This window comes from Mycteria americana, chromosome 13 (genome assembly GCF_035582795.1).
Source record: "Mycteria americana isolate JAX WOST 10 ecotype Jacksonville Zoo and Gardens chromosome 13, USCA_MyAme_1.0, whole genome shotgun sequence".
In the NCBI taxonomy this organism is placed as follows: Eukaryota; Metazoa; Chordata; class Aves; order Ciconiiformes; family Ciconiidae; genus Mycteria; species Mycteria americana.
The window spans coordinates 12,170,012-12,194,127 of NC_134377.1; the positions used below are offsets into that span (position 1 = coordinate 12,170,012).

The 24,116-nt window shown below is 56.1% G+C and overlaps 1 protein-coding gene across 13 annotated transcripts in view; it reads right to left on the minus strand.

Annotated features, from left to right (window-relative positions):
- Positions 1-13,062: 13,062 nt before the first annotated feature.
- The window catches only part of NCOR2 (nuclear receptor corepressor 2), a 258,591-nt gene continuing 247,537 nt past the window's right edge, over positions 13,063-24,116 (minus strand). For 11 of the 13 annotated variants that reach the window (XM_075515988.1, XM_075515987.1, XM_075515985.1 and 8 more), the window contains 8 exons: positions 23,837-23,985; positions 23,304-23,497; positions 21,390-21,539; positions 20,932-21,077; positions 19,647-19,700; positions 16,526-16,753; positions 14,663-14,842; positions 13,063-14,550 (listed from right to left, as the gene is read on the minus strand). In XM_075515988.1, coding sequence (XP_075372103.1) covers positions 14,375-14,550; positions 14,663-14,842; positions 16,526-16,753; positions 19,647-19,700; positions 20,932-21,077; positions 21,390-21,539; positions 23,304-23,497; positions 23,837-23,985 — 1,277 coding nt within the window. In that variant the 3' untranslated portion in view covers positions 13,063-14,374. The remainder of the gene's footprint in view (positions 14,551-14,662; positions 14,843-16,525; positions 16,754-19,646; positions 19,701-20,931; positions 21,078-21,389; positions 21,540-23,303; positions 23,498-23,836; positions 23,986-24,116) is intronic. The other 2 variants (XM_075515989.1, XM_075515990.1) reach the window with 2 other exon arrangements.

Below are 24,116 nucleotides of genomic sequence, written 5' to 3' on the forward strand. Positions count from 1 at the left end.
CATCAGGGCTAAAACCCTGCCTAGCCATGGAGTGCGTTTTAAAGCCATTGCTGTAAATGCCTCAGGCTTGCCAGCCAGCTATTAGTAGAGCTCTCAGCTGTCTTCCAAGACCTAAGATGTCTGCAGGGAGAATCTGACACTAATCCTTATGGAAAAATCATATTGGATTTATAGGGATGAAGTCAATAGGCTTGGACGAGAACAGCTGTTAAACTCTAAGGAATGGAGAGGAGAAGGAAAGCCATGTTATGCAAGAGGCTTGCTTCAGGTGCACGGGAAGTGCCCGTGTCCTCATCCCAAGCTTTTTGACACAAATCACGGCTGAACTGCTCCTAGGATGAAGGATGGGAGACACGCTCGTGCTCAAGCACCTGAGGAAACGCAAGAACATGGAGAAGGCAGGGGACGTACAGCCTGGGCGAGTTCAATGGTTGAAACCCCAACGCCAGATGAAGGACACGTGCATCCACTCCTGTTATTTAAATAAAACCATAAAACGTGAATGCCGTCCAGTGAAGATTCCTGAGGTGGCAGCTAAATCCTCAGCAGCAAAAGCAGTATTAGATGCAGGATATGTGTTTTGGCAAGTGTGCTCAGATGAGCTAACCCCTAAGCTAGTGGCTTTTACTGTGCCATTTGGATGTTGTAAATTTAAGCAGATGATGCTTGATATTAGTTTTGCTCCTGGGATATTTCAGAGAGTAATTGCACATATCTCTGAGGGATTACAAGGTGCTGAAGTTATAATGGATGGACTTTGAATTTAGACTAGACGCCTTTATGAACAGAAGGAAAGGTTTAGGCTGGTTTTACAGACAGCAAGAATGCTGAGTGTAAAATGCCAAAAGCCTCACCTAAAAGAAGTTGCTGATAATGGGCAACTACAAATTAAATAATAATAAAAACCCACATGCTGGGATCCCCGTTCCACTCAACAAAGCAGAGCTATAAGGGAACAACAGATGCCTTTATCAGATTTCATTCCACAGCTATGTACAGTCAACAAACAACGGCGGGATTTGCTAGAGAAAGAACCTTACCCGGTACTGGAGCAGTAAAAACTTACCCTGGCTGCCAAGCCATCAGCTTGAAACTACCACGTGCAAGACCTTGGGCTTGGTCTCTGCTCCTTATGCTCAGGAGACGGCAATCTCACAGCCTGGATGCGCAGAAGTGTCTTCGGGAGATCTAGACAATGCCAAGCAGCAGGAAAGTTGTATTGTCCTCAAAAATGTCACGAATCTGTGCCCATGCGAAGGAACCACCAGCAGCATGCCTGGACTGATGCATATCATGGCCACCGGCACAAACTGTGTCTCCTCTGGCACAGGACGCTGAACTGTCACTTAGGCCATCTCTGTGGGGAGCAGACGTGGGATGGGAGTCTGTCACAGCAGATATGCCTCGAGGTCCCTCTGTCCCCAGAGCAGCTGACCCTGCAGCTCCACAACTACCTCCCAGAGCAGCCATCCCAGGATGACTGAACCCACCTGAGATGCTGTAGATGCAGCTCTGCGACCTCCTCTCGTCCCGTGATGCAGGTTCAGTGCCTCAGGGGGCACCTTAGCTTCAGCAATTGAGACCCCAGGGTGGCTGCATGGGCCCCTGGATGCTTGGGCTGGTGGTGGGATGGTGGCTTCCCTGGCTGGCGCTCCCGACTGCTCTCTGCAGTGTCTGCCCAGCCATGGTAAGAAGTGTATCCAGTGCTGATTTTCAGCTGGTTGCGTGGGGGAGCGATTCGATTCCCACAGCAGATGCAGCCTCTGCGGTGACCCCGTGGCCCAGAAGGAACCACGCGGGTGTGCCATCACGTTAACCATCCCCAGCTCTCCTGCCTCTTTCTAAATCCCCTGGTCTGGTTACACAGGAGAGGAGCAAGGACCTGCCCCAGGGTTGCACAGCTTCTGCCGAAGCACCGAGTCCCCTTCCCCTGGCAATGTGCCCAGCCACAGCAGGGAAATTAATGCAGGAATGGCTTGTTCACGAGTAGGATAGAGGGTCCTGGAAGTGCTTTTTTGGGGCGTAAGGAGGGAGTTTTATGAGCTCTATTTTCTGCTTCTAATAACGATACTGGATCTAAACAGTTCCATGCCTAGAGTCCAAGACAGACGGGGAGTTCACATCTACAAGGATGAAAATGCTCATCCTGCCAAGCCTTTGATTCTCATCGTATCCTTCCTACCCTGCAAACAGGCAGACAGCACATTTCTAGCATAAAAATATCCTCCTCTCCAGCTAACCACCTCCAGATTCCCTTCCTGAGCCTGTTCTAAGCCCAGTGATTAGACATTTCTATATACATAAACATTCAAATCATCTCCCCGGGGCTCTTCCTGTCTCGCAAGCAAATCCTGAGACCAGCGGCTATTTGCATCTCCTTGAAATACAAATGGGATCGGGGCTTCTTCCAAGCTGACTGCTGCGGTTGGGGCCCTCCGTGCACCTCCCCAGAGCACCTGGCTTGCGCCCCGGCCACGCAGCCTCCCATCACGGGCCACCGAGACACCCATCACCTCCTGCATTGGAGAGCAAACTTCTCCAAACACCCTGTGCGTGGCCGTGGGTGACGATGCCAAGGGGCCGCACGGACGGGGAAACCTGCGTCGGCACTGGGATGTGCCATGGGAGTGCGTGGGGATGTGCACAGTTGCAGAGGGAGGGTGCAAAAACATGCCAAGTGCAAGGCAGTGGAGGAATAAGCAACACACACCCCCCGGTGCAAACTGCTTTCTCTTTGATGGAGGATCGTAGATACATTACCTTCCCCTGGGGCTTTACAGTGAAATAACCTGATTATTCATAAACCAGCTAGAACCATCAATCCCTCATTTATCGTTTTCAACATAAATAATAAGGGCAAGAGAGGAACACGCCAGCAATAAACTAGTTATAGATGTAGTGTTGAAATCTGCCCATTTCCTTTAAATATGCCCCACTTACTGATAATAAACAGTGATCCAGCTGATGCCTCGTCCGAGTCCTCGAGCGCTGGATTACAAAGGACACAAGCCAACACCCTGCTTTATGCTAGCGAAAGTCCATTTGGCGTTTGCGTGGGAGGCCAGCTAGGAAAAGGCAGCAAATTTAAAAAAAAAAAAACAAACCACATTTGCCTTGCTGACAAATGCCTCAGGAAATAAGAGCCTTTGTATTCTACTTTGACCTCTTCCACTCACAGATGAGTTTTTGCTGTGCTTCCGACAGGGTTTTTTTTTTAGCGCCTGCGCTTCCAGGACATTCATTTAGCTGCTGGAGAGCTCGGCTCGGCTGCCCGGCGCGGGGGACGGTTTTAAGCGCAGGCGTCCCCAGTGCCTGTGGCTGGCTGGGTGATGATGCACATCGTGTTATGGACCTACCGACCTGTTGTGGCCAAGTAGGATGGCCTTGGAGGTGCAGAACTGGGCTTTTAGCTTCAGGTCCAGCTTCCAGTGAGGCATTATGGGCTGGCAGCAGCTCAGGCCTCTTAGAGCATCCTTGGCTGGTTGAGCACAGGCTTTACCCCGGAATATAGATGGAACCAGAGGAGATCACACCCAGAGCCAGGCAGATCCCTAACTAGTATCCGGGAGAGGAGCTGAGCATCCTTACAGCTCTAGCCTGAGCCCGTTATCGAAGTGAAGGTGGAGTGGAGCAGGGAGCGGCGGAGCAGCACTTGAGGCTTGGGGTACTTCGCTAAGCACGGCACTGCTCTGCCTCCAGGTCAGCCCTTGAACTTTGCAGCTTGGGCCCTTTCCGAGTCCTCCAGAACTTGTAAATGTTTTGGCAGCACCAGCCCTCCGTGCGAGCCCCAGCCGTAGCTGAAGCGCGCTGTTAATGAGGCACGTGTTTCGAAGCCCTCCAGGCTTGGCACCAGATCACGGGGACCCATCGGAGCCCAGCTCTGTTAGCCGGCCGTGCGACGCCGTGCTGCAGCCCAGCAGAGCCGGCTGCAAAGCGCCCAGCTCAGCACTTTCTGCAAAAGCTTCATTTGCGGAGGAGCGGCTGATTTGGGGGAAAGTCCTGCCACCCTCCCCCACCCAGCCCCTCCCCTGCCGCTCACCCCTCCAAAGGTCTCTCCTCTGTATGCACTCAGAAAGGGGGAGGGAAAAAAAAAAAATCACATATATTTTTAAACACTGCCTAATGGTGAAAAAGAACATCTGGAGAACAGCCTAGCCCCTCACACAGAGTCCTCCATCTCCACATCTCGATACGAAACCCAACAGGAAATCGGTCCAGAAGGGACCCATCAGCTCAGTGGTGGGGACGACTCTCCCTGCGGGTGCCATCAGCTTGGGAACAGTGGCCACCGACCGGGGGCCAGCAGGGACCCAAGAGTCCTGGCGAAGCAGGTGGCTGGGTAAAGCCATACTCGCTGTTGGGAGATTTTTGGAGAGCAAAGGGAAGAGGGCTGCTCAGCTGCAGGGCCTGTGCCTCCCGTGCCAGCCCATCTCCCCCGGGCCCCCAGGAAATGGGGGTGCAGGAGAAACCCCGCTCCCTTTGAGCCTGTTTCCAGCGAGGCTCTTCCAGCCAACATTACCACGCTTTGCTTTACTTCCCAGCATGGCCCGGGGCAGAAAGCAACATCTGGACCTAATAAAAAAGCTGCCCTCCTCCACAAAGAGACCCAAGAGCAACCTCTGCTATTTGGTTTCCAACCTCTGCTGCTTGGTTTCTCCTTCACTGGTGGACGGAGGAGGCAGCTCTAGCTCCGGGCTTGTTGCTGGTCTGAAGGGGAGCAGGATGCTCCGGCAGCCCACGGGGACTGAATTTATCCTGGTAGCTTAAAATTGTTCCAGCAGGGTCACGTTAGATGGGTTTCACTTCTAAGGAGCCAGCAATGCTTGAACTGGTTGCAACTTCTCATCGGGGTACAGAGATGGGGTATAAGAATTTGTTCTTCCCTTGAAAAGAATGGCGCTCCTTTTCGGTTCTGAAAACACAAAAGCTGGAGATGGCTCAAAGCCAAGGCCCAGGATTAACATCCCCGTGGGGAAAAGCTCTGCTTCGATCCAACTGGAATGCAGATCCAGACCTGGCACCCATCTTCAGGCACGGACCGACCAGGCTCCTTGTGTCTGACCTCTGGCAGCTGCTTTGCTTTCTGGAAAGGGCTCAGGACGAAACAGCAGCAGAAAATACTCCTGGATCTTGGGCAGAGCTGGATCAGGATTGCATATCTACACTCTGGCCTTTGGCAAATGAACACCCGAGTCAGTGGGGTCCAAACCTTGTCAGACTCCGCGTCTCACCGGAGCTGATTCAGGGCCCATCATGCTGCGCCCACTGACAGCTGCTCTGAGCAGAGTTTGAGGAATGCATTGAATGAGGATGTAGCATCTTCAAGAGCAACCTTCCGGACAGTGTTGCTCTGCTTTTTGCTCTTCATGAAGCCTTCTCTTCCCCCTGGGCCACCAGAGGCAGGAGAGGAGCCCCAGCAGCCCACGGAGATGCCCTTCTCTTGCAGGCACAGCATTTTCTGCAAATACTGACCTGCAACGTGCGGCGCAATCGATTTTGGCTGGCTCGACTGGGGCTGCACGCCCATGGGTGAGACCTCAGACCAACCCCCCCAAGGCTTCTGCTTCCTCAACCTCTGCACGACAACTCGAAATACACCATCGGTCGCATGGCCAGACCTCACAGCTAGCGTGATCGGTGTTTTCTATCCCCTGGCATCGCCTCAGCAAATACCGCAACAGAGTTTTCTCCGAGCTGAACATGCATCTAGTCATCAAAGAGATTGCAAATGACTAATAAATATGAAAAGAAGTCAGGGGGCAGCAAAAATTTCTGGACCAAGATCAGTCTTCACTGACAACTGCTGCTTTTCCTAAGCAACAGTACCCTGCAGAGTTTAAAACGGTGTCCGACTTCAAAGCAGAGAGCTCTCCAGATGGAGTTTACCACCATTCCTAACACCCTGCGCTTCGTCAGGTTACATGCATTTACAGCGAGAGACATTCGGATTATTCCCAAAGAAGGGAAACACGCTGGCCTCTTCAAAAATACAGACTCGAAACGACACGTGACCGATGCTCTGCTCTCTGCGATGTAGGTGGCAGAATGGATCTCCGGGCAGTTATTTCTCCCTGTTCTCCATTTACAAGGGCCAACAAGAGGAAAGTCTCGCCTGTCGGCAGTTACACGAGGGTTGCTCCGTCTGCAGCCAAGATGAGCGTGGTCCCTCCTCGGGCGGGATCCGGACACCCTCCCACGCCCCGGCACAGCACTGCTGCCGTGCCGGCAGGAGCGAGCCCGTGACACCAGCAAGGCCGGGAGGGCAGAGCCCGACAAAGCCTGACTTGCACTAGAGCAACACTCTGGAAAGCGAGACCCAGAAAGCGGCACGTTTGCAGCACAAGGATTTTGCCTTTCAACCCAGCTTCTGCAGGTTTTCAGCCCAGGGCGTGCAGGCAGATGCCCTCCCTGCTGTGCGTGTCACAGCAGCGTTTTTGGACACCCTGGTGGGGTGGTGTTTTTGGGTGGTTTTGGACACGGGAAGGGACCCGCAGCCCCGCAGGCTCCGGCAGCATCCCACGCACTGGGGGCTGCCGAGGCTTTCCCTGCCCCAAGTCCCGTTAGATGATTCCTCCTCACAGCGGCTGAGACAACCGTGGCTCCAGGCCGGAGAACTCTGTGTCCAAGGATTTTATTTCAGGAGCATTTCTGCAAAGGATTTGTTTGTTTGTTTGGTTTTTGTTGGTGCACCAGGCCACCAGCTCCTGTTACAGCACTTGCGCTTCACTAAAGCCAACACGGATCTCAGCTCGCTCAGACACAACCGCTCCAACCTTCCCTCGGTGGCGAGTGATTTATTACCACTCTGCTGCCTGGAGTCCTGACAAATACTCATTTTAGTAATTACAGGAGGCCAAAAATGAGAGGATAAATAAACCCGACAATTAATGCAGCTGTTACCCACACACACGCACGCACAGTGACACTCACTCCCAAGTTTCTGACGAACCCAACTCTTCCCAGATGGGCACACAAGCCAGGTAGAGCTGAGCCAGCCAAAACACCCCTGCCCCTCCCCAGTGCCCTTCAGTGTCTCAGCACCGATAAGATCCAGGCATCCCATCAAAAGCCGCTCTATTTTCTTTCCAAGTTACTCACCAGCCTGAAATGTCTCATCCCCTGCCAAGATCAGCTCTTTAGCCCTCCGCATCATTATCAGAGAGCACATATAATTTCATGACAAGTCACAAGAACTGATGAATGACTATTTGGACTGCAATCGTCAGGAGAGCATAAAATGCTTCCTGCTGCGAGGAGCCCAGGAGCGGTTACCGGCTTTGCTGGCCAAAGGCACGTCTGACCCATTCAGCCGCTCAGCTGAAGAGCCCCTGCTGCGCTGGGGGCTGCCGTGTGGGACCGCAAGCTGCCTTTCTCGGGAGGGCGCGGGTCTGGGTGCTACCAGCACATGGGTTTTGGATTCTGGTGTGTTTTGTACCCTTTTTTTTTTTTAAATCTTACCCTGCTCATCGCTGGGTACCGCAGCTACATCCTTCTCCCCTCCCCGTCGCCGGCAGGGCACGCGCAGCCTGCGGGAGGGTGCTGAGGCCCAGTGCACGGTGTCCTGGCTCGTGCAGCAAGGACAACCTCAGTCTCGTGCCCTTTCCTCCCTCTTCTTCTAACTCAGCCTGGCCTAGCTAAAAAAATCTTCCTCTTGCTTTCATTCTTTAAAAAAAAAAAAAAAAAAAAATCCCCATAATCCTAACTAAACACCAATTCATCACCAGGAGAAGGTCGCAACGCTCCTGCGCCTTCTCATGGCCTCTGTCCAGGCAAAGGCATCATGGACCATCTTTGTCTTCCCTCTCCCCTTCAAAAACCCGTCTGCCACCCACTCCAAATATGAGTGAGTCTGGACTTCTGACATTTTTTTTATTGCTGGTTTTTGAAGCCATCTGCTTTTGTCCCGTTTCATTTTCATCTCCTTATGCAAGAGCTTTTCAAGTAGACCTAAAGTTTTCCATCATTAAATCATAACTGTTGGCCCTGAATTTAGAGTTTTCCCACCTTCTGTTTCTTCAGCATCAGTGTGAATTATTGACCAGGGCTACCGCTGTCAGCCCTCGTCAGCGTTCAAACCCTGATGCGAGAGGCTGAACAGCTTGGCTTCTGTTTGTACTATTTATTAACTTTATCTAATTGCCCTCAGAGCAGCAAAAGCCTTTCCAAGAAGGTTTTTAACAAAATAGCTGGTCTCAGAGATCTTTAGAGTGATCTCTCAGAGCCAGCAGGTACCTACCTAGTGCATCGCCATGGGAGCTGGTGGCTGGAGGAGCATGCAGAGACCGGAGGAGGTTTGGTCGGTGCAGGTACGTACCTGGAGGGATTTCAGATGGTGTCTGGGCAATACAAAGGACCCAGAGCGATGCTTCACCAGCACAGAGGTGAAGAGGTTTGTCCCTGGACAGACAAACCAGCCACGCAGCACTGGGGAGCCTTCCTCCAGGACTTGCCGCAGCTTGGATCAGGGTGACCGCCCGAAACGCTGAGCCGGCAGGAGGTACGGGTACGGCCTGGCAGAAATGCTCATTGCTGCTCTCGGGAAAACATCTTCTGCGTAAAACCCATTTCTGAGCCCCAGGAAAGGCAGCAGAAGGCCCCCCAAGCGCAAAACCAACTAACAGCCCTTCAATGGATTAAATTCCATACAGTCATCCAATTTGTCCTCACTCAGAGCCCTCCCCTCATTCATCACTCGCCCTCTAAAATGCCACTGCACGCACACCCCGCGGCAGCGCCAAGAGGTCCCGAGCCCCTTGGCATCGTCCCTGCACGGGCAGACGCGGGAGGGGACTTCGGGCCCGATGGCTCCTGGCCCCAGCCAAAGTCAGCTGCGCCCTGTGGGACGGATGTCAGGGGTCAAGCAATTTAGACCCGCAAATAGATACCAGGGCTTCTGTTTCTATTGTTAATTAGGTAGTGGCTAATTAGCCTCCCCAATAATTTCCTACAGGGCTTGTGAGGGATTGTCCATTACCAGAATATCTGTTTCTAAATGATTTTTTAAAAAATTCAATTTAAATTCAATTTTTAAATTCAATCACAGTTGAACACGGTTTTCCTTGGCTGCTGGTCAAAGAGCAGTGAAGCCAAGGTGTCCTCCAGCATCACCCCCGCTCGATGCTGGCAGAGATGCAGGTATCGCTTGTCTGGGGGCATTTAGCTACGGGGTGCATGGTCCCACAGCCACCCTTGGGTGCCACCAGCTTCCCTTGGTGACTGCAGTCCCTGTGCCCCCCTCCCTGCTCCCCAGGCCCAGACGGAGCACCCAAAGAGCCGCGAGAAGCTGTTTTGGGACGGTTCAAAGGGTTTTCATGTTTCTGCTACGAGAAGCCAACAAAAACAGTCTGGGAGTGGGGATGCGGGAAGAAGCCTGGGTGGTGGGATGGGGCTGGATGTTGTTAGTGCTGCCAGAAAAGAACAGGGAGGGTTTGATTTCTGGGGAGCCGCAGGCAGGAAGGAGCTTGGCCATGTTAAAATAAAATAATAATAAAGGTGATGATGATGATAATATAATGAAAATTAAAAAAAAAAAAAGAGAAAAATAAAGAAAAATAAATGGAGATGAGAAACCACTCCTGCAAGAGCTGCTGTGGGGCTGCAACTTGGCCAGAGCACCCATCCCCACGCTTTAGGGTGGGATGTCCTGTCGTGCTTCAACCAGCAAACTCATCCCTTACCCAGCAACCCGCCCCCTCGCCAAGGTCCTTCCAGCAGCCCCGTCCCCATCGCCAGCGGTGCCCCGGGAGGGTCGGGGCACAGCCAGCCTCGGGGCGAGCCAGCTGCACGCCTCGGGGCACTGCTGCCGCTGGCCCTTTCCCCCTCGCAGCCCGTTTTACCGCGGGCACCCCCATCCGTGCCCCGTCAGCGCGGGGGCCCCCGACCTGCCCCGCACCCCCTCGCCGTCATCCGTCCCGCTCCCGCCTCGGCTGCCCGGCGAGCAGCTCGCCCTGCCTGGGCTCACGCACACAAACAGGCAGGAGAGCGCTATATTTTGCTGCCAAATAAGCTTTTTTTTTTTTTTTTTTGGGTTGGTTTCTTTGCTTTTTTTATTTTTTAACCAGTAAGGCAGTGTTCGGACACTGCTACCCACACCGCTTGCTGGTGGGCGCGCCGAGCAAAATAGCAGTGAACAAACCCCTTCACCGTTAGGAGAAGAAACCCCCCCCTCTCGAGCAAGCTGCGGAAATATTTACACCTGGTGGTTTCTCTGTACAGCCCCGGCTATCGTACAACTCACTTCAAAACAGCTACGCACAGTCTGGTTGTACAAAAGATAGATATTTCCCCCCCGTACAGTTCAAGCGCTAGATTGTCCAATAACTTGTTTGCCTGTTTGTACAAGTTACAAAGGTGGCGAACGTCAACTTTAAACTTGGGTTTTTTTAATAGTTTAATGTGACTTTCTCCTGGATTGCACAACCACAGCCGTCAGCACGAGGAGGTGCCGGTTGGACCCTGCCGTGAGGTTTTGGGGTGCTTGGGGATGCCTCGGTCCCCGGCCGGGAGGTGGGCGGGGGGGAGCACAAGGGCCAGAGCGGGGCATTACCGGGGGAGCACCGTGACCTGCAGGAGCAGCAGCTCCTCCTCCTCCCAAAACCATGTTCCCCCAGCCCATGTGTGAACAGGGGAATGGGGGGGCCAGCCCACAGCAGCTCCCGGGGCCGGACGCATCCCCACCGAGCGGCTGCAGGCCTCCCACCCGGCACGCTGCCGACTCATCGATTTGACCCAAATTAATTCATCCCCACCGAGCGGCTGCAGGCCTCCCACCCGGCACGCTGCCGACTCATCGATTTGACCCAAATTAATTCATCTGCGGCGGGAGGATGCTCCCCGCTCCGGCACCCCGGCACGGGAGGTGCAGAGCTCCCTGACAGGAGCTGCCGCTGCCCCACGCGTCCCCCCGTGCCCCGTTCCTGCTGCTGTGGGGACGCGCTGGGGGCCAGGCGGCTGCAGGAGGGTGCGTGGGGACGGGGCGTGCGTGGGGACACCGGACGATGGAGACGCAGCAAGACAGAAAGCGCCAAAACCGAGCCGTGCCGTGGCCAGCCGCGGGGCCGGGCTCTCTGCAAGTGGGATTCCCCAAGCGCAGGATCGTGCTGGAGCAAAACCCACGCGCCCCCTGCCACGGCTGCTCTCAGGCACCCCGGGCTGCTCCCCTCCCGCGGCTCCCAGCCCGGGCAGGCTGTCCTGGCGCGATGGGGACACGCGGCACGGCCGGGGCCCGAGCTCTTGCACAGAGCCGGGAACATCAGCGACGTGTCCTGCTCCCCGCTCCAGAAACGATCCCAAAGGATCCCACTGAGCAGGGGCGCGAGGCTGCCGGAGCCTCGCGGTGGCTGGGGGTCACCGGCATCTCCCCGGCACCTCCACGTCCTCCCAGCCCCGCAGCGCTGTCCCCTCCTGCAACGCTGCCCTGCCCAGAAGATGGTGGCTAACATCTGCCCAACCATCCAGCCACCAGCACTGAGCCACAAACCCCAAAAGGACTAAAACAACTTCACAAACATCTGAAAACTCTTTTGACATCCTCACAGCGCAGCCCCGGGCATCAGCTGTGCTTCGGGAGTCCCAGCCAGCCCCGCCAGCCCCGACCCCTCGCCCCGCACGCAAGAAAGACACGGTGGAAACGAGAGGAGAAGAGAAACGCGGCTGCGGGGTTAGCACCGAAGGGTGGGACAAGCTCTTCACCCTCCAGCCCCTGGCTTCAAGGGCTGGCTACGGCGCGGGCGAACGCTGCGTGGGGTTAACGGGGAGGACAACCCAACGCCGCTCGGGCCGGGGCAGCGAGAAGGCGGCTCCGCAGCTCCCGGCTGGAGCCCGTGGCCCTTCCCGATGTCCCGACACCCGGCCGGGCTCAGCCCGCGGGGTCCGCACGGGATGCCGCGGCCGTCGGAGCCACACGGCGAGGAGCCCAGCGCCTCCATCCCGGCACACCGCGGGGCGCAGGCGGAAGCGCAGCGAGTGAGCCACAGCCAAGGCTCGGCGCGGCCGCCCCGAGGGCAGCGGCTCAGCTCAGGCGCTTCTCTCGCCCCTCTCTCCACGTCTCACCCCACGCCGGGTCCCTGCCGGCGAGAGCCGCTGGCGGCGGGGTCTGCAGCGCCGGTCCGCGGGGCTGCGAGCACCGCAGCTGCGTCCACCAGCAACCGGAACCTTCCTGGACTTCTGGAGACACCAAAGCAGCACACAGTATTGCTACTGTGCCAAGTGGGAACTTTATTCTTTGTTGTGGTTTTTTTTTTTTTTTTTGCGATTTTTTTCCGAAAAGGTTAAGGAGGCGGCTTTGAAGATGGGTCCGATTTGGATTTTTTTTTTTTCCCCAGCAAAATCTGCAACACTTTAATAGCGTTATGCCCAGATATCAGCTCCGTTAGTTTTTACATCTCAGAGCCACGGAGACACCAGCAGCAATAACCTGGGAACGGAAAGACTTCCACATCGCTTGTGCATTGTCTCGGATTTTTTTTTTCTTAAAAAAAAAAAAAAAAAGCACAACAGAAAAGACACAAACATTGATGAACATTAAAAACCTGTACATTGTAAAAAACCAAAACAAAACAAAAAAACCCAGAAAAAAAAAAAAACCAAACCCCAAACAAACAACAAACACCATCATTCTCTTGCTTTGAAATCAGAATCAACCTGGGAACATTGCAGGGGGAAAAGAAAGATCCGTCGGGAAGGTGACGGTGCCGGCGCCGGCCTCGCGCGTCAGATGTGAGGGCTGCCGGGAGGCTGTGGGGGCTGGCTGCCCACCCAGCAGCCGGAGAGGCAGAAAGTCTGTGCCGTGCTCTGGGTTCCTCTAGCGTATAGAATGCAAAGCATTTAATACATATTTTTGTGTTTTTTGCCTTTTTTTTTTTTTTCCCCCAGAGCGAGAAAGCAGAAGTGAATGAAAAAAAATCTAATAATTTGTTCTTTAACCATGTAACTGCAGATATGAGCCAACATCATGGAATGAAAAAAATAATGTAAAGTAGAGCATTCGTGTGTATCACAAAAATACAATAAAAACTTTTTTTTCCTTTTTTTTTTTCTTTTCTTTTTTTTTTTTTTCCCCTCGTTTCCTGTGAAGTCCCTGCCACGCCGGCCTCCTGCCCGCTCTGCCCCTGCACCCAGCCAGCTCGGAGGGCTCCAGACGATCAGCATCTACAACCAGCAAACGATTTCTGCTGACTCAGCAAAGGTCTGTGTAACGGGGGGCCCTGCAATCATGGCAAGATTTTGATTTTTTTTTTTTTTTTTTAAACTAAGTTCATACATTCTCCTGACTTACAGATAACTTTGATGGATCATTTTTACCTTCTCTTTTTTCTTTTTTTAAACCCTTCCATACAATGGACAAACGCATCAAAGCCTGCACGTAAGAACAGAACCTCTTTTACAGCACGTAATACTGTGTTTTGTTTAAGTCCTTCCTTGCGTAAAATATCGACATAATTCACTGAAGGTATCAAAAATATACCCTGTAGACCAATACAATTTACAATTGCCTTTTCTCACCATTCAGAAAACAATGCACTTAAAGCAACTCAGCCCCCCCATGGGCAGCGCGCGAGCCAGCCCGGGGACATCCCTGCCCGCTCCGATTTAAGCCCGGGATCGCTTCCACCAAAGGGACCAGGATTTTTTTTTTTGTTTTGTTTTGTTTTGTTTTTTTTTTAAGAAATAGCTCTTCACTCCCTCCCCTGCCCGCTCATCCCAGCCATGTTTGAAGCACGCTGAGCCTGCTCCGGGGCCGATACATCTTGTGACGTGGGTACGGCGGGCTGCCAGCCCTCAGATCAGCTGGGGGGAACCACACTGGGGCGTTCCATCCTATTTCACTTCTTAAACATATTTTTTTTTTCCTTTAACCCGCTCAAGGTTTTGCATTTCTGCGGCACAGCCCCACTGCCAGGATGCGCGGGAGCATCCCACAGCCCCTCGCTCGACTCCGCGGGAGCGCGCCGGCAGAGCGTCCGAGCGCGCGCGGCCCCGGGCGCTTCGGGCACGCGGCCGCTCACAGTCCCTCTCGAGCGCGGGGGTCAACGCCCGGCAAGGCTGCCAAGATCGAAGATGGGTTCCTTGGGTTTTGTCTCGTTAAGGCTTTTTTCTTTTCTTTTTTTTTCCAGACCGAAGAGGATGCAGAAATTTCCAGATGTTGAGAAAGAAAAAAAACAAACAAACAACAAATTAAAAAAACCATCCCCCCAAATTGGCTAGTTGGGAGGGGAAGGAAAAAAAAAAAGGAAAAGGAAAAAATAAAACAGCTCTGCTCCTGCATCTTCGCTCGTGAGAGCCGGCGGGGCCGGGGCGGTGGGCGCTCGCCCCGGGCGTCCGCTCGCTCCCCGCGCCCTGGGTTTGGTCGCCGTCTCCCTGCCCCTGGCTCACTTCATTCGCTGTCCGAAAGGGTTTCGTACTGGGAGCAGAGCAGGGGCTTGGGCTCCTCGTCCCAGGCGTGGTGCTGGCTGCTGGGGGTCCCCTGCGGCAGGGGGGCGGCGGGGGCCGTCGTCACCACCCCGCTGGGGAGCCGCATGGTGAGCGGGTTGTAGGGGAACGGTGTCGAACCTGCGCGGGGAGGAGGAAGCAGAGAGTCAACGCCGGGGGGCGGCTGCCCCCCTGCAGCCCCCCCGAGAGGGTGGCACGGCCGCTTCGGGGACGTGTCCCCCCCGAGCCCTACCTGCGGACGACGGCCTGTCCTCCCAGACGCGGTTGGTGAGGGGCGTCCTCCGGTTGCAGTCTCCCTCCGAGTGCACCGAGGAGACGGAGGGCGGCCGCTCGCCCGAGGACAGACCCGGTGCCGGGGACTTGGCCTTGCGGCTGTTGGGTCTGGCAGCGATCTTTGGCTTCCCCCCTCCTCCTGCAAAGAGAAGCAGCCGCTTGTCAGCCGGCTCATCGCGACGGGGTTCGGGGGGTCGGGGAGGGGGTGCGGGTACCCAGCGCTTCCCTTTTAAGGGCTTGCAAAAACGGCTCGTGGCAGGGGAAAAGCTCACCCTGGGGGCTGGTGGCACCACGGTGGGGAAGGGTGACGGGGCAGGCGGGCGGCCGCGGCGGCTCGAGGAGGTTTCTGTCCCCTCCTGTGCTGCTCTCTGCTTTGTGGGTTGATGCTACCAACCATCCCGTGGAGCAGATCTGGGGCAGGAGCAGCCACTCGGCTTTGGCCAGGCTGTCTCTTTGCGGGGACCGCTCCCGAGCCGGCTCATGGCTCAGCCCACAAACACGGGTCAAGGGACGGGAGCTCCGTGTGCCGCTGCGCAGCCAGTTAGCGGGGACCCCCCGAAGCTATGCGGGTGCTGGAGCCCCGAGCACATTCCCCGTTCCCATGGTCTACATGGCTGGGATGGTCTTTAACAAGTTTTTACAGCAAGATCCCTGGTGATGTTTAGCCAGTTTTTAAAAGCTTTAAAACTAAAACGGCCTCTGCTGGGTAGGTTAGCCTCGCTAAAACGGGGGGGAGCTACCAAAGGAGGAGGGATGGACGGGCTCTGCATCCCACCCTGCCTGCCTGGGCAGCCTCTGCTGGGCGTGGGGAAGCTGCTGGTTTCGTGTAGGAGCCTGAAAAGCTTTTCTGCAGCCAGCTGAAGAGCGCCTGGTCCGAGCTGACCGGGAGGCAGGCACACGTGTGCCCCCGGGACCCTGCTCCTCAGCTTCGGGGGCCCCGTGCCCACATTGCCAAGGGTGACCCCCGGCACCGGCTGCCGTGCTCTGCGCAGGGCGCCTGCGAGAGGCAATCTGCCCTTTGCAGGCGCGCAGGGGACAAACGCTCTCCCCCATCCGTCCCTGGTCCCCCTCCTCTCTTCCTTCACTGGGGATCTGCGGAACAGCCCTCCTGGCTCTGCTCGAGCCTCCCCCGAAGCTGGGCAGACCACGCCGTGGTGCCCAGCCAGCTCTGCAAGCCCCGCCGGAGCCCACCCGGCAGCTCGCCCCCAGTCCTGCTCTCTCAAGTCGTCCCCCATCTCCATCACCTTTAGCTCCCTCCAGCTCTCCCTCTCGCTCCAGGTCCCACCCCACCCTCGGTCCCAGCCCGGAGCCTGCCCCACACCCCCTGAGCCCGGGGTGGGGAGGGAGAGGCCACCCTGCCCCGCGTCCCCGCCTGCCGGCCCTTCTCAGCTCCTTGCCCTGTTTCGGGAGCGGCGATCCCGCCCAGGGTTTATGGACAGTTTGGGGTGGCTATTTAAGTTTATGGCTTCGGTTTTTTGGGTGTGGGGTATTTTTTCCCCCTCCATAAACCTTTCCATGGTGTAAAAAATAAAAAAAAAAAAAAAAGGAAAAGGAGGTATTAAAAACCAACAAACGGGGAAAGGAGCACAGTCAGTGGTTTAGAGAAAGCAACAGCACCTTCTGAGACTACTAAATTAACATCAAACAAGACCAGGATTAATCAGCGGATTCACAAAGCTCGAAGCTGGGGGAGAGGGGAGAAAAGAAAACCAAAATGAACAAAAATGGGGGGGGGGGGGGAATAAATCCACCCACAAAAGGGGAAATATAAAGGCTGAGAATTAATAACACAGAGAGAGCAAAGGTGGAGAGGGCTGCAGACCTGGCAAGGAGCGCACGTCCTCGTTTCGTCCATCAGCAGGAGTTATGGGCATAGCAGCGGGCAGGCTTGCACTGGCATTCAGAGAGTTAAAAGCATTGGCACTGAGAGGTGAGCGCTCTTCCCACTGCTCGTCATATTTACCCATTAGGGCTTTCCTAATTATTGCCTCCAACCCCATGTTGGTACTGGAATTCTCTTGGACCGACTGGCTCCTACAACTGATTAGCCCTGGGAGATAACGGGAGGGGGAGGAGAGAGGGGACGGGAGATGGGGGGGAGCCAAATGAGAAGAAAGATGGGGGGGACGGGGAAAGGGGAGAAAGGAGACAAGGGAGAAGGGAAGAAACAAACAGTCAGCACATTCTCGCAAAGCAACAAACTTTGTCATCTTGTTCTTTAAAGCGCTGCGATGCACCCGTCCTCCTCCTCCTCCTCCTCCTCCTCCCCACTCCATCCCGCCCCAGGGCTTGGCAGGGGCTGGCGGTGGGGTGGGATGGGATGGGGTGGGGTGGGATGGGACGGGACTTACGCTGGGATGTGGGTTTCTGGAATGCTGCAGGCAGGCAGGGTTCCCTGGGGCCAAGGGCTTGGAGGATGGGGGGAAGGGGTCTTCGCTGAGCCTTGGGGAGCAACTGCAAGAAGGGGGGGCTGTGCCAGGCTCGGCACGGGGGCAGGAGTCACCTGGATGTGGGGTCCATACGGGTGCACACACAGATCAGAAGCTGGTGTGTCAGGAATTTGGAGGCTGGGGCAGTTTCCCACGGAGGAAAAGTCAGGGAAGGAAGAGGGGGCACCCCACAAAAACACTTGATCGGGAAGAGGTGCCCAGATTTGGCCCTGGCACGAGAGGTGGCAAACGCAGGCAGCCCCCGGACGAGGGCACGCAGCCTGCGGGGCTGCCCGCGCGGGGTCGGGCTACGCTGGGGAGAGGGGAGGGTCCTTTCGTCCCTCCTCGCGCTCTTTGCAAGCCCCCTGCCCGTCGTCCCAGCCCGCTCCCTTCCTCCCCCTGGGCCGGGTGCCCGCTGCGGACCAGGGCCCCCTCCCGGGCTGAGCCACGGCTACGGGACAGGATGCAGAGGCAAAGTGGTGTGTCCGCGTGGTTGTGAGTCTCAAGCCATGCAGTTATGGTGCAGCACCGCACAGGGACCAGAGGGCACTAGGCTCAGCCACGCCACCGTCATTCCCAACGCGGCAGTTACAGGGAACAAGCAAGGGCAAAATACAGACACAAGACCAGCAGGCCGGCGAGGGCAGCCCCACCGGCAGCCCCCCAGCTCACCCCGTCCTGGGGGCGTTCGCGCTGGGACCGCTGCCCCTCCGCTCGGAAAGGGCCGGATCCCGGGTCCGCTTGTCTTCCTGTGAATGGGCAGGGTCTCTCCCCGGCCCCTCCAGCCGGACCCCGGCCCTCAGCTCCCTGCGCTCTTGCCTTTACACCTCCCTCCAGCACAGCAGGAGCAGCTTTAACCGGGGGAGGCTCTTGGGAGCTTGGGCCTCACCCCCCCAAATTTTGTCTGCTGCGGACCCTTGGGTCCTGGCCGGCTGCACCCACTCGTCCCAGCTGCCGACGTGAGCCGGCTCCTTCTCCCAAACACGTCCGCACCAGCGAGCGGTCTTATGCCGCCGGCGGCTGTCCCTGGCCCTCCTACCGCGTGAAGTCCTTGCCCACAGCACCTCCTTCCCTGGGTTGTGGGAAAGCTGCCGTTCCTCCTACTTAAAACTAACAACCTGAAGGCATTCCTGCTGTAGGAGAGCATTAATACTTAATTAATTAAGTATCAATTAATACTCCTCAATGGGAATTCACTTCATTCATGTGCATGCCCACCCGGGCATTGCTGCAGCAGGTGGCAACAGCTCAACAAACAGCCTTCACGCTGTCCTCCTCCCCCGGGCCGGTCTCTGTCCTGTGCCGGGGAAGCCCATGTCGGCCGCCCCGCTCCCCGGGGCTGCTTTCCGCCCCTCTTTGCCAAAATCCCTTCCTCCAGCTGCTCCCTCTCCTCCCTTCCCAGCTGGGCTGAAAGCCGCAGGGGCGGCAGAGCTGGGGAGGGTGCAGTGCCCCGGGGAAGCTCCCAAACCACCGTTTCAGCTCCTGCGTGGTGGTCCTCAGGCTCGGCACGGCAAATACATCTCCGTGGGTGCCCGGGGGACCACCCTGAACTCTTCTGCGCACCCTTTCTCCCTGAGAGCAGGGGGCTCTTTGGGGGCTGGGGTGCAGTCCCAGGTGTCAGCCAGCGAACCCCTGGTTAGGCAGCCGGCAGGTTAATGCTGGTTAGGGCCGGGGACTCGCTAAAGGCCACCACGGCTGCCTGCAGCAGCGCTCAGATACCACCACCAAAACTGCTCCTCCAGAAGCGGGTGATCAGCCTGAAACCCTCCACCCGCCGGGAGCTGCCCTCTGCACAGCAGCGGAGGTCCAAGCGGTCCTGCCCACAAAGCCCTTCTGCGTGGCAGGGCTGCACCGCCGTGGCCGGACCCGGCCACCAGCTGAACGCCTCCTCCCAGCTCCTGAGAAACCAGTCAACCGGTGCTTTAAGCATCTGGAGGACTGAGCATGCTGCCAGCACCCCTGTGCCCGAGCACCCCTCCATCTCCTGGATAACACCTCCTCTCGGTCCTCAGCCACCGTCCGTTTGCCCAGCGCTCACCGTCCAAGGCTACGGGGCACCGCTCTCACCCGTTCGCTTTTGCAGCCGGCTCCTGCAGCCTGCCCAGCCCGCGGTGGCACGGAGCCTGCGTCCCGCCCTCACGTTCCCTTTTGCCGCTGCCCTCCTACCCATCCGTGGGCAACTGCAAAGTCCCACCAAGAGCAGGGTGCTCTCTCCCAAGCGTGGGGTCCACCTTGCTATATAGTTTAACCCTCTGTGGGTATCAGATGGCCAACGCTTGCTTGGCTTTTAACCTCTCCTCAAACTCTGCCAGGCTTTCCGAGGAATTACACTGCACTGTCTCCAACTCAACAGCAGGGAGTTACGGTGTGTCCCGAGGCTTCAGCCTCCCAGCAACTGTTACGCTCGGTCTTATGGCAAAAGGAAAAAAGGAGATGCTTAAATCTACTGAGTATCCCACTCTCCATGGCTGTGAGCCCTGTAGGGAACGAGGTACGGGTATACGGGAGAGTTACCTGCTCCGGTAATCGCCGGCATATTGAAAATCTCTGTTCCAGGCTGCCCAACATCTGGAGAAAAACAAAGACGCTCTTCAGTACGGAGAGCAGCGCGTGCAGGCGGGCGGTAGGGAGGGACCTGCCCTGCCAGACCCTGGTTTCCCCCTCACAGCACCCATGCTGACAGCAGCCCACCTCCCCCAGGCACGGGGGTAGGTCTGCGGGCGCTGGCTGGGACCAGTAATAATTGCCTTTGGGAGAACCACGGCGGGCACGTCTCGCCAGCTGGGAAAGGGCAGCAAAGCAGAGCCCAGAGAGGCAGGGCGACGTCTTTGTGCTCAGCGCTGACCTCCCTCCCTCCAGCCCTTCGCATTACAAGCTCCGCGAAGTTAAACCCTCTCTCCTGCCTACGGGATTTCCAAAGGCTCAAATCCCCATATCCAGGGAGCAGGTCTGGGCGGCGGGGAGGGTGAGGAGGAGGAGAAGAAATGTTAAATCAATATTTTCCCTCTTAGCTGAGCTGTTTGACTTGGATATCATGTTCCTTAGAATAACAGAAGTTCTCATCAAATAAGAGGTGTTTCCTATTTCTATATATTTTCCCTTGATAAGGGAAAGTGTGGAAGGTCACGGGGTTCAGCCTCACATCCCCAAAAGGGCATAACAATACTGTTGGCTCATGGTAACATCATCCAGGAGACGAGACAGCTCGGTCCCTCTTATCCGACGCAGCTGTTGTAAGATGGATTCAAATTGAATTAGTATTGACTGTATAATGCTGGGCTAAATTAAATTATGATCCTATCTGCTCTATTAGCGGTTAATGAATGAACGGGCTGAATTTCTAATATAAGCCAGCCTGGTTAGTTTTACAGAGCTATACCAATATTGATGTAAGGCTTAAAGTAACACTGGGGGGAAACGCATCTCAAGGAGGAAGGATTCAGCTTGGCTGGCCATTCATTAAAATATCAATTGCTCTTACGTCTTCTCCATGCTCAGCTCATTATTTCTTTCCTATTGAGGTTAGCTGGCGCGGGTGGGATTGACAGCCCCAGAGCAAGGAGACGCGGGGCTGGGAAGCCTCCCGTCGCCTCCCCAGATGCACACAGCCACTGCTGGCACCAGCACGCACCATCCCGGGAAGCATTTGGACCTCGCACTTCCCCACAAACCATGGCACGAGGCAGAGAGTGCTGGCTGGGAGTCCCCAGCCCTTAACACAGCAGCACCCATTCCCAAGTCTCCTTTGCTTCACGTGTCCTCAATGGTTTTCCCCCCCTGGTGCCCCACATGTCCTTACTGTACTCCGTTTCATTTTTGTTGGTCGTGCTCAGCTTCTTGATGATCTCCTGTTTCTTGGACTTCACCATGGCAGAGTTGCTCTCAGTCAGCTTGCTGAAGAAAGCTGGAGGCTGAGTGTTGTTTCCTGGGGACTTGGACCCCATTCTGCAAAGCAAAAGACCATTGGAAACCTCTGCAACGTCCAGTTCACGAAGTCCTACCTAGAGAGACTCATCCCTTAGTGTAAGTCCTCAAAATCAGCCTGGGGGCTCCCAAGATATTCTCCCTATCCCTACGTAACTTTTCTCCCTATCCCTACGTAAATGTACCACATGGTGTTGAAAAGCCCCTACAAAAGGACAGCAACCTGGGACGTAACATTGCTTTTGGCTGCCAGAAAAGCAGCGTGGGCCAGGGTGAGCGTGGGGATGGGGGGAACGTCCCCACGCTGTCTCCGCTTCCCCCCCTCGGCCTTACCTCTGGTCTATCTGCTCGCCCTCGCGGTACAGGATCGGGTACGTGGCGCTCTTGGCGTGCTCCGATTCCCCCACGCCGTCTGGTGGAGAGACCGGCTCGATACAGTTGTCTGACCCGCTCCCGGCTGAGGCTTTGCTCTGCTCTGGGGACCTGCGGAGAGCGACGGGGACATGCAATCGGCTTATTGCAACATCCTCTGTCTCTGCACAGCAGCTTGGGGTCAGGGGGGAGAAGGACTAAAATAGGTTTCCTACAGCAGGGAAAAAAAGCCAAACCTTCCACGCCCCTGTGGGCTTACGGTGCCTTTTAATGCAAGCTGGAGGAAGAGCACAGCTTGGGCATTTTTCTGCACCGCAGGCGTGCGGAGCAGGACTGAGCCGAGACGTGGCCCAGATTTCCAGGCAGCGGGCCAGCGGGCAGCCGCCCCAAATACAGCTGCCCACGGCAAGACCCGTCCTGGGACTTGCTGGCTTAGCCCAAGCGTCCCTGGCTGGCAATCCCTGCGGAGGGCTGGGACGTTAACCCTTTGGGGACGCAGCTTTTCATTCTCCATCATATTTGCAGACACAGGGGAGGGCAGCGCCCGCCACCTCCTGTCCACCTTGTCTGGGGCCGTGCAGGGGCTCGCTGGCTGCAGGCGATGAGTCTGGCGCTGGGGCAGCCCAGAGAGGACCGACGCAGCCCCCCGATGCCTGCCCGTGGCCAGCGCTTGGGAGACGGCCACGCTCAAGTCTGCGAGGAATTCCTCACGGCAAGTTCTGGGAATTTACGTCTTTGTTCTTTCTGCGGTTTCTTTTTTTTTTCCCCCCTTTTTTTCATCGCTGGGTGGCCAGGGCTGGGCTCTCTCCCCTAATGTTACAAAGCCAGGACCTCCCCTAATGTTACAAAGCTAGGACCAGGCAGAGCAGGGAGTAATAATTACATTTACTAACAAGGAACCACAGGTCTGGAGACACCGTTCTTTCCTGGATGCATCTGGGTTTCTGTCAGTGTTTGGGTGGGAGGACAGACCCCATTCTCACACTTCCCGTTCTTTAATTCCGTACAACAGCAATCAGACCTGCCTCGTGCTGGTATCAGCACAAGGATTTGAAAGGGACTTTAAAAGAAATACAGGTGGTGCCTGAAATGGACAGTTGCAGGTGACGCGGCACATGTGTCTAACAAGCTTCTGATTCACTGACACCGAGGAAGATAAAATTAACTTTGAACCAATGGAAAACATGTTTCTTTGGGTTTTTTGGAACCACCTGTAGTCTGCAAGGTCACTGCACTGTGATCTGCCAGGGATCGAGGACAGTGACAGGACAAGAGGCAAAGGGCACAAACCAAAACACATGAAATTCCATCCCAACACAAGAAAACACTTTTTTACCGTGAGGGTGCTCAAATGCTGGCACACGTTGCCCAGAGAGGTGTTGAAGTCTCTCCATCAGTGGAGGTATTGAAAACCCAACTGGCCATGGCCCTGCACAACCTGCTCCAGCTGACCTGCTTGAGCAGGGCGTTGGGCTGGACGATCCGGAGAGGTCCCTTCCCACCTAAACGATTCTGTGACACTGGCCAGATCGGGAAGGGGATCATGCACGGACTCTAAGGGGATCTGGAGAGCATCTCTAGAACAACAGGAATGGCAAGAGAGGCACCACCACGGGGGAAAAATGCCCAGATCAGAAGGCAATTTTACACTCCGGGCTGCGTAAGCAAGCGATCCATCTGAGCACTGAGCTGGGGAGCATAAATTCAGCAACGCCAAATGCCAGCATGCCCTGTGCACCGCCTTACCAGGGTACCAGGTAGCCAAGGGCACCTGCCTGGCTCCTCTCCCTGGGTAGCCCTGGTCTGTCTGAGCTCGGACTGGCACAGCGGCTGGGCAGAAACCCATCTGCAGCTTTGGTTGGACTCTGACCTTACCTTTTGCCGCCTTCGTTCTGCGGGGAGATCCTGGAGGCCGCTGCGTGCTCCTGCTGCTGCAGATAGGCCTCGCTAGGGGTGCGGCGCAGGTCCAGCACGGGGCACGCGGCCCCGGGGAAGGAGTACACCGGCGTCTGGATGTGGGAGTTGAGCTGCTGCGGGTGATGGCGTGTGTAGTCCTGCGTGATGACCTCCTAGAACAAGAAACGCCCTGAGTCAGAAATAGAGTTGGTTTCTACCTCTTGCTTTGCTGGGCTCAACTAAGACAGGGCAAGCAGGAGGGAATCAGGCTGGTTTGTCCCTGTGGGGATGTAACGTCTGCCTCCTGCCCGCAGCAGCTCTCGTGATGGGCTCGTTGGGGACGCAAACACCCAGGCTGAACACGCCTGATGCACCCTGCTTTCTCCAGCCCCCAGCCGGGGGTGCTGAGGTCCCTAGCATCACTCCCAGCCCCTCCCCATCAGACATGTTTCATATCAGCTCTTCCCTCCTCCCCGGAGCCCCAGCAGGAAGGTGAGAACGAGCTTCATTACGCTGATGTGCTGGGCCAGCGTGACCACCCGCTGGTTCATGCCCTTGATGCTCTGGCTGGACTGCAGGGGCTGGCACTGGGGCTGGGGGCCGTCGGGCTGCCGGAGGTGCTGCAGGTGGGCTGCTTCGGGAGCCGAGGCCTTCAGCGAGCCTGGGGGAGGCACAAAGAAGAGAGGAGGCGTGAGATGACGTCTGCGTCCCCTTCCTCGAATGCCATCCCAGCGCTGCAAGGGCTGGGGCACGGCAAGCAAGAGGTGGGCGATGAAGCCCCCCGTGCCAGCT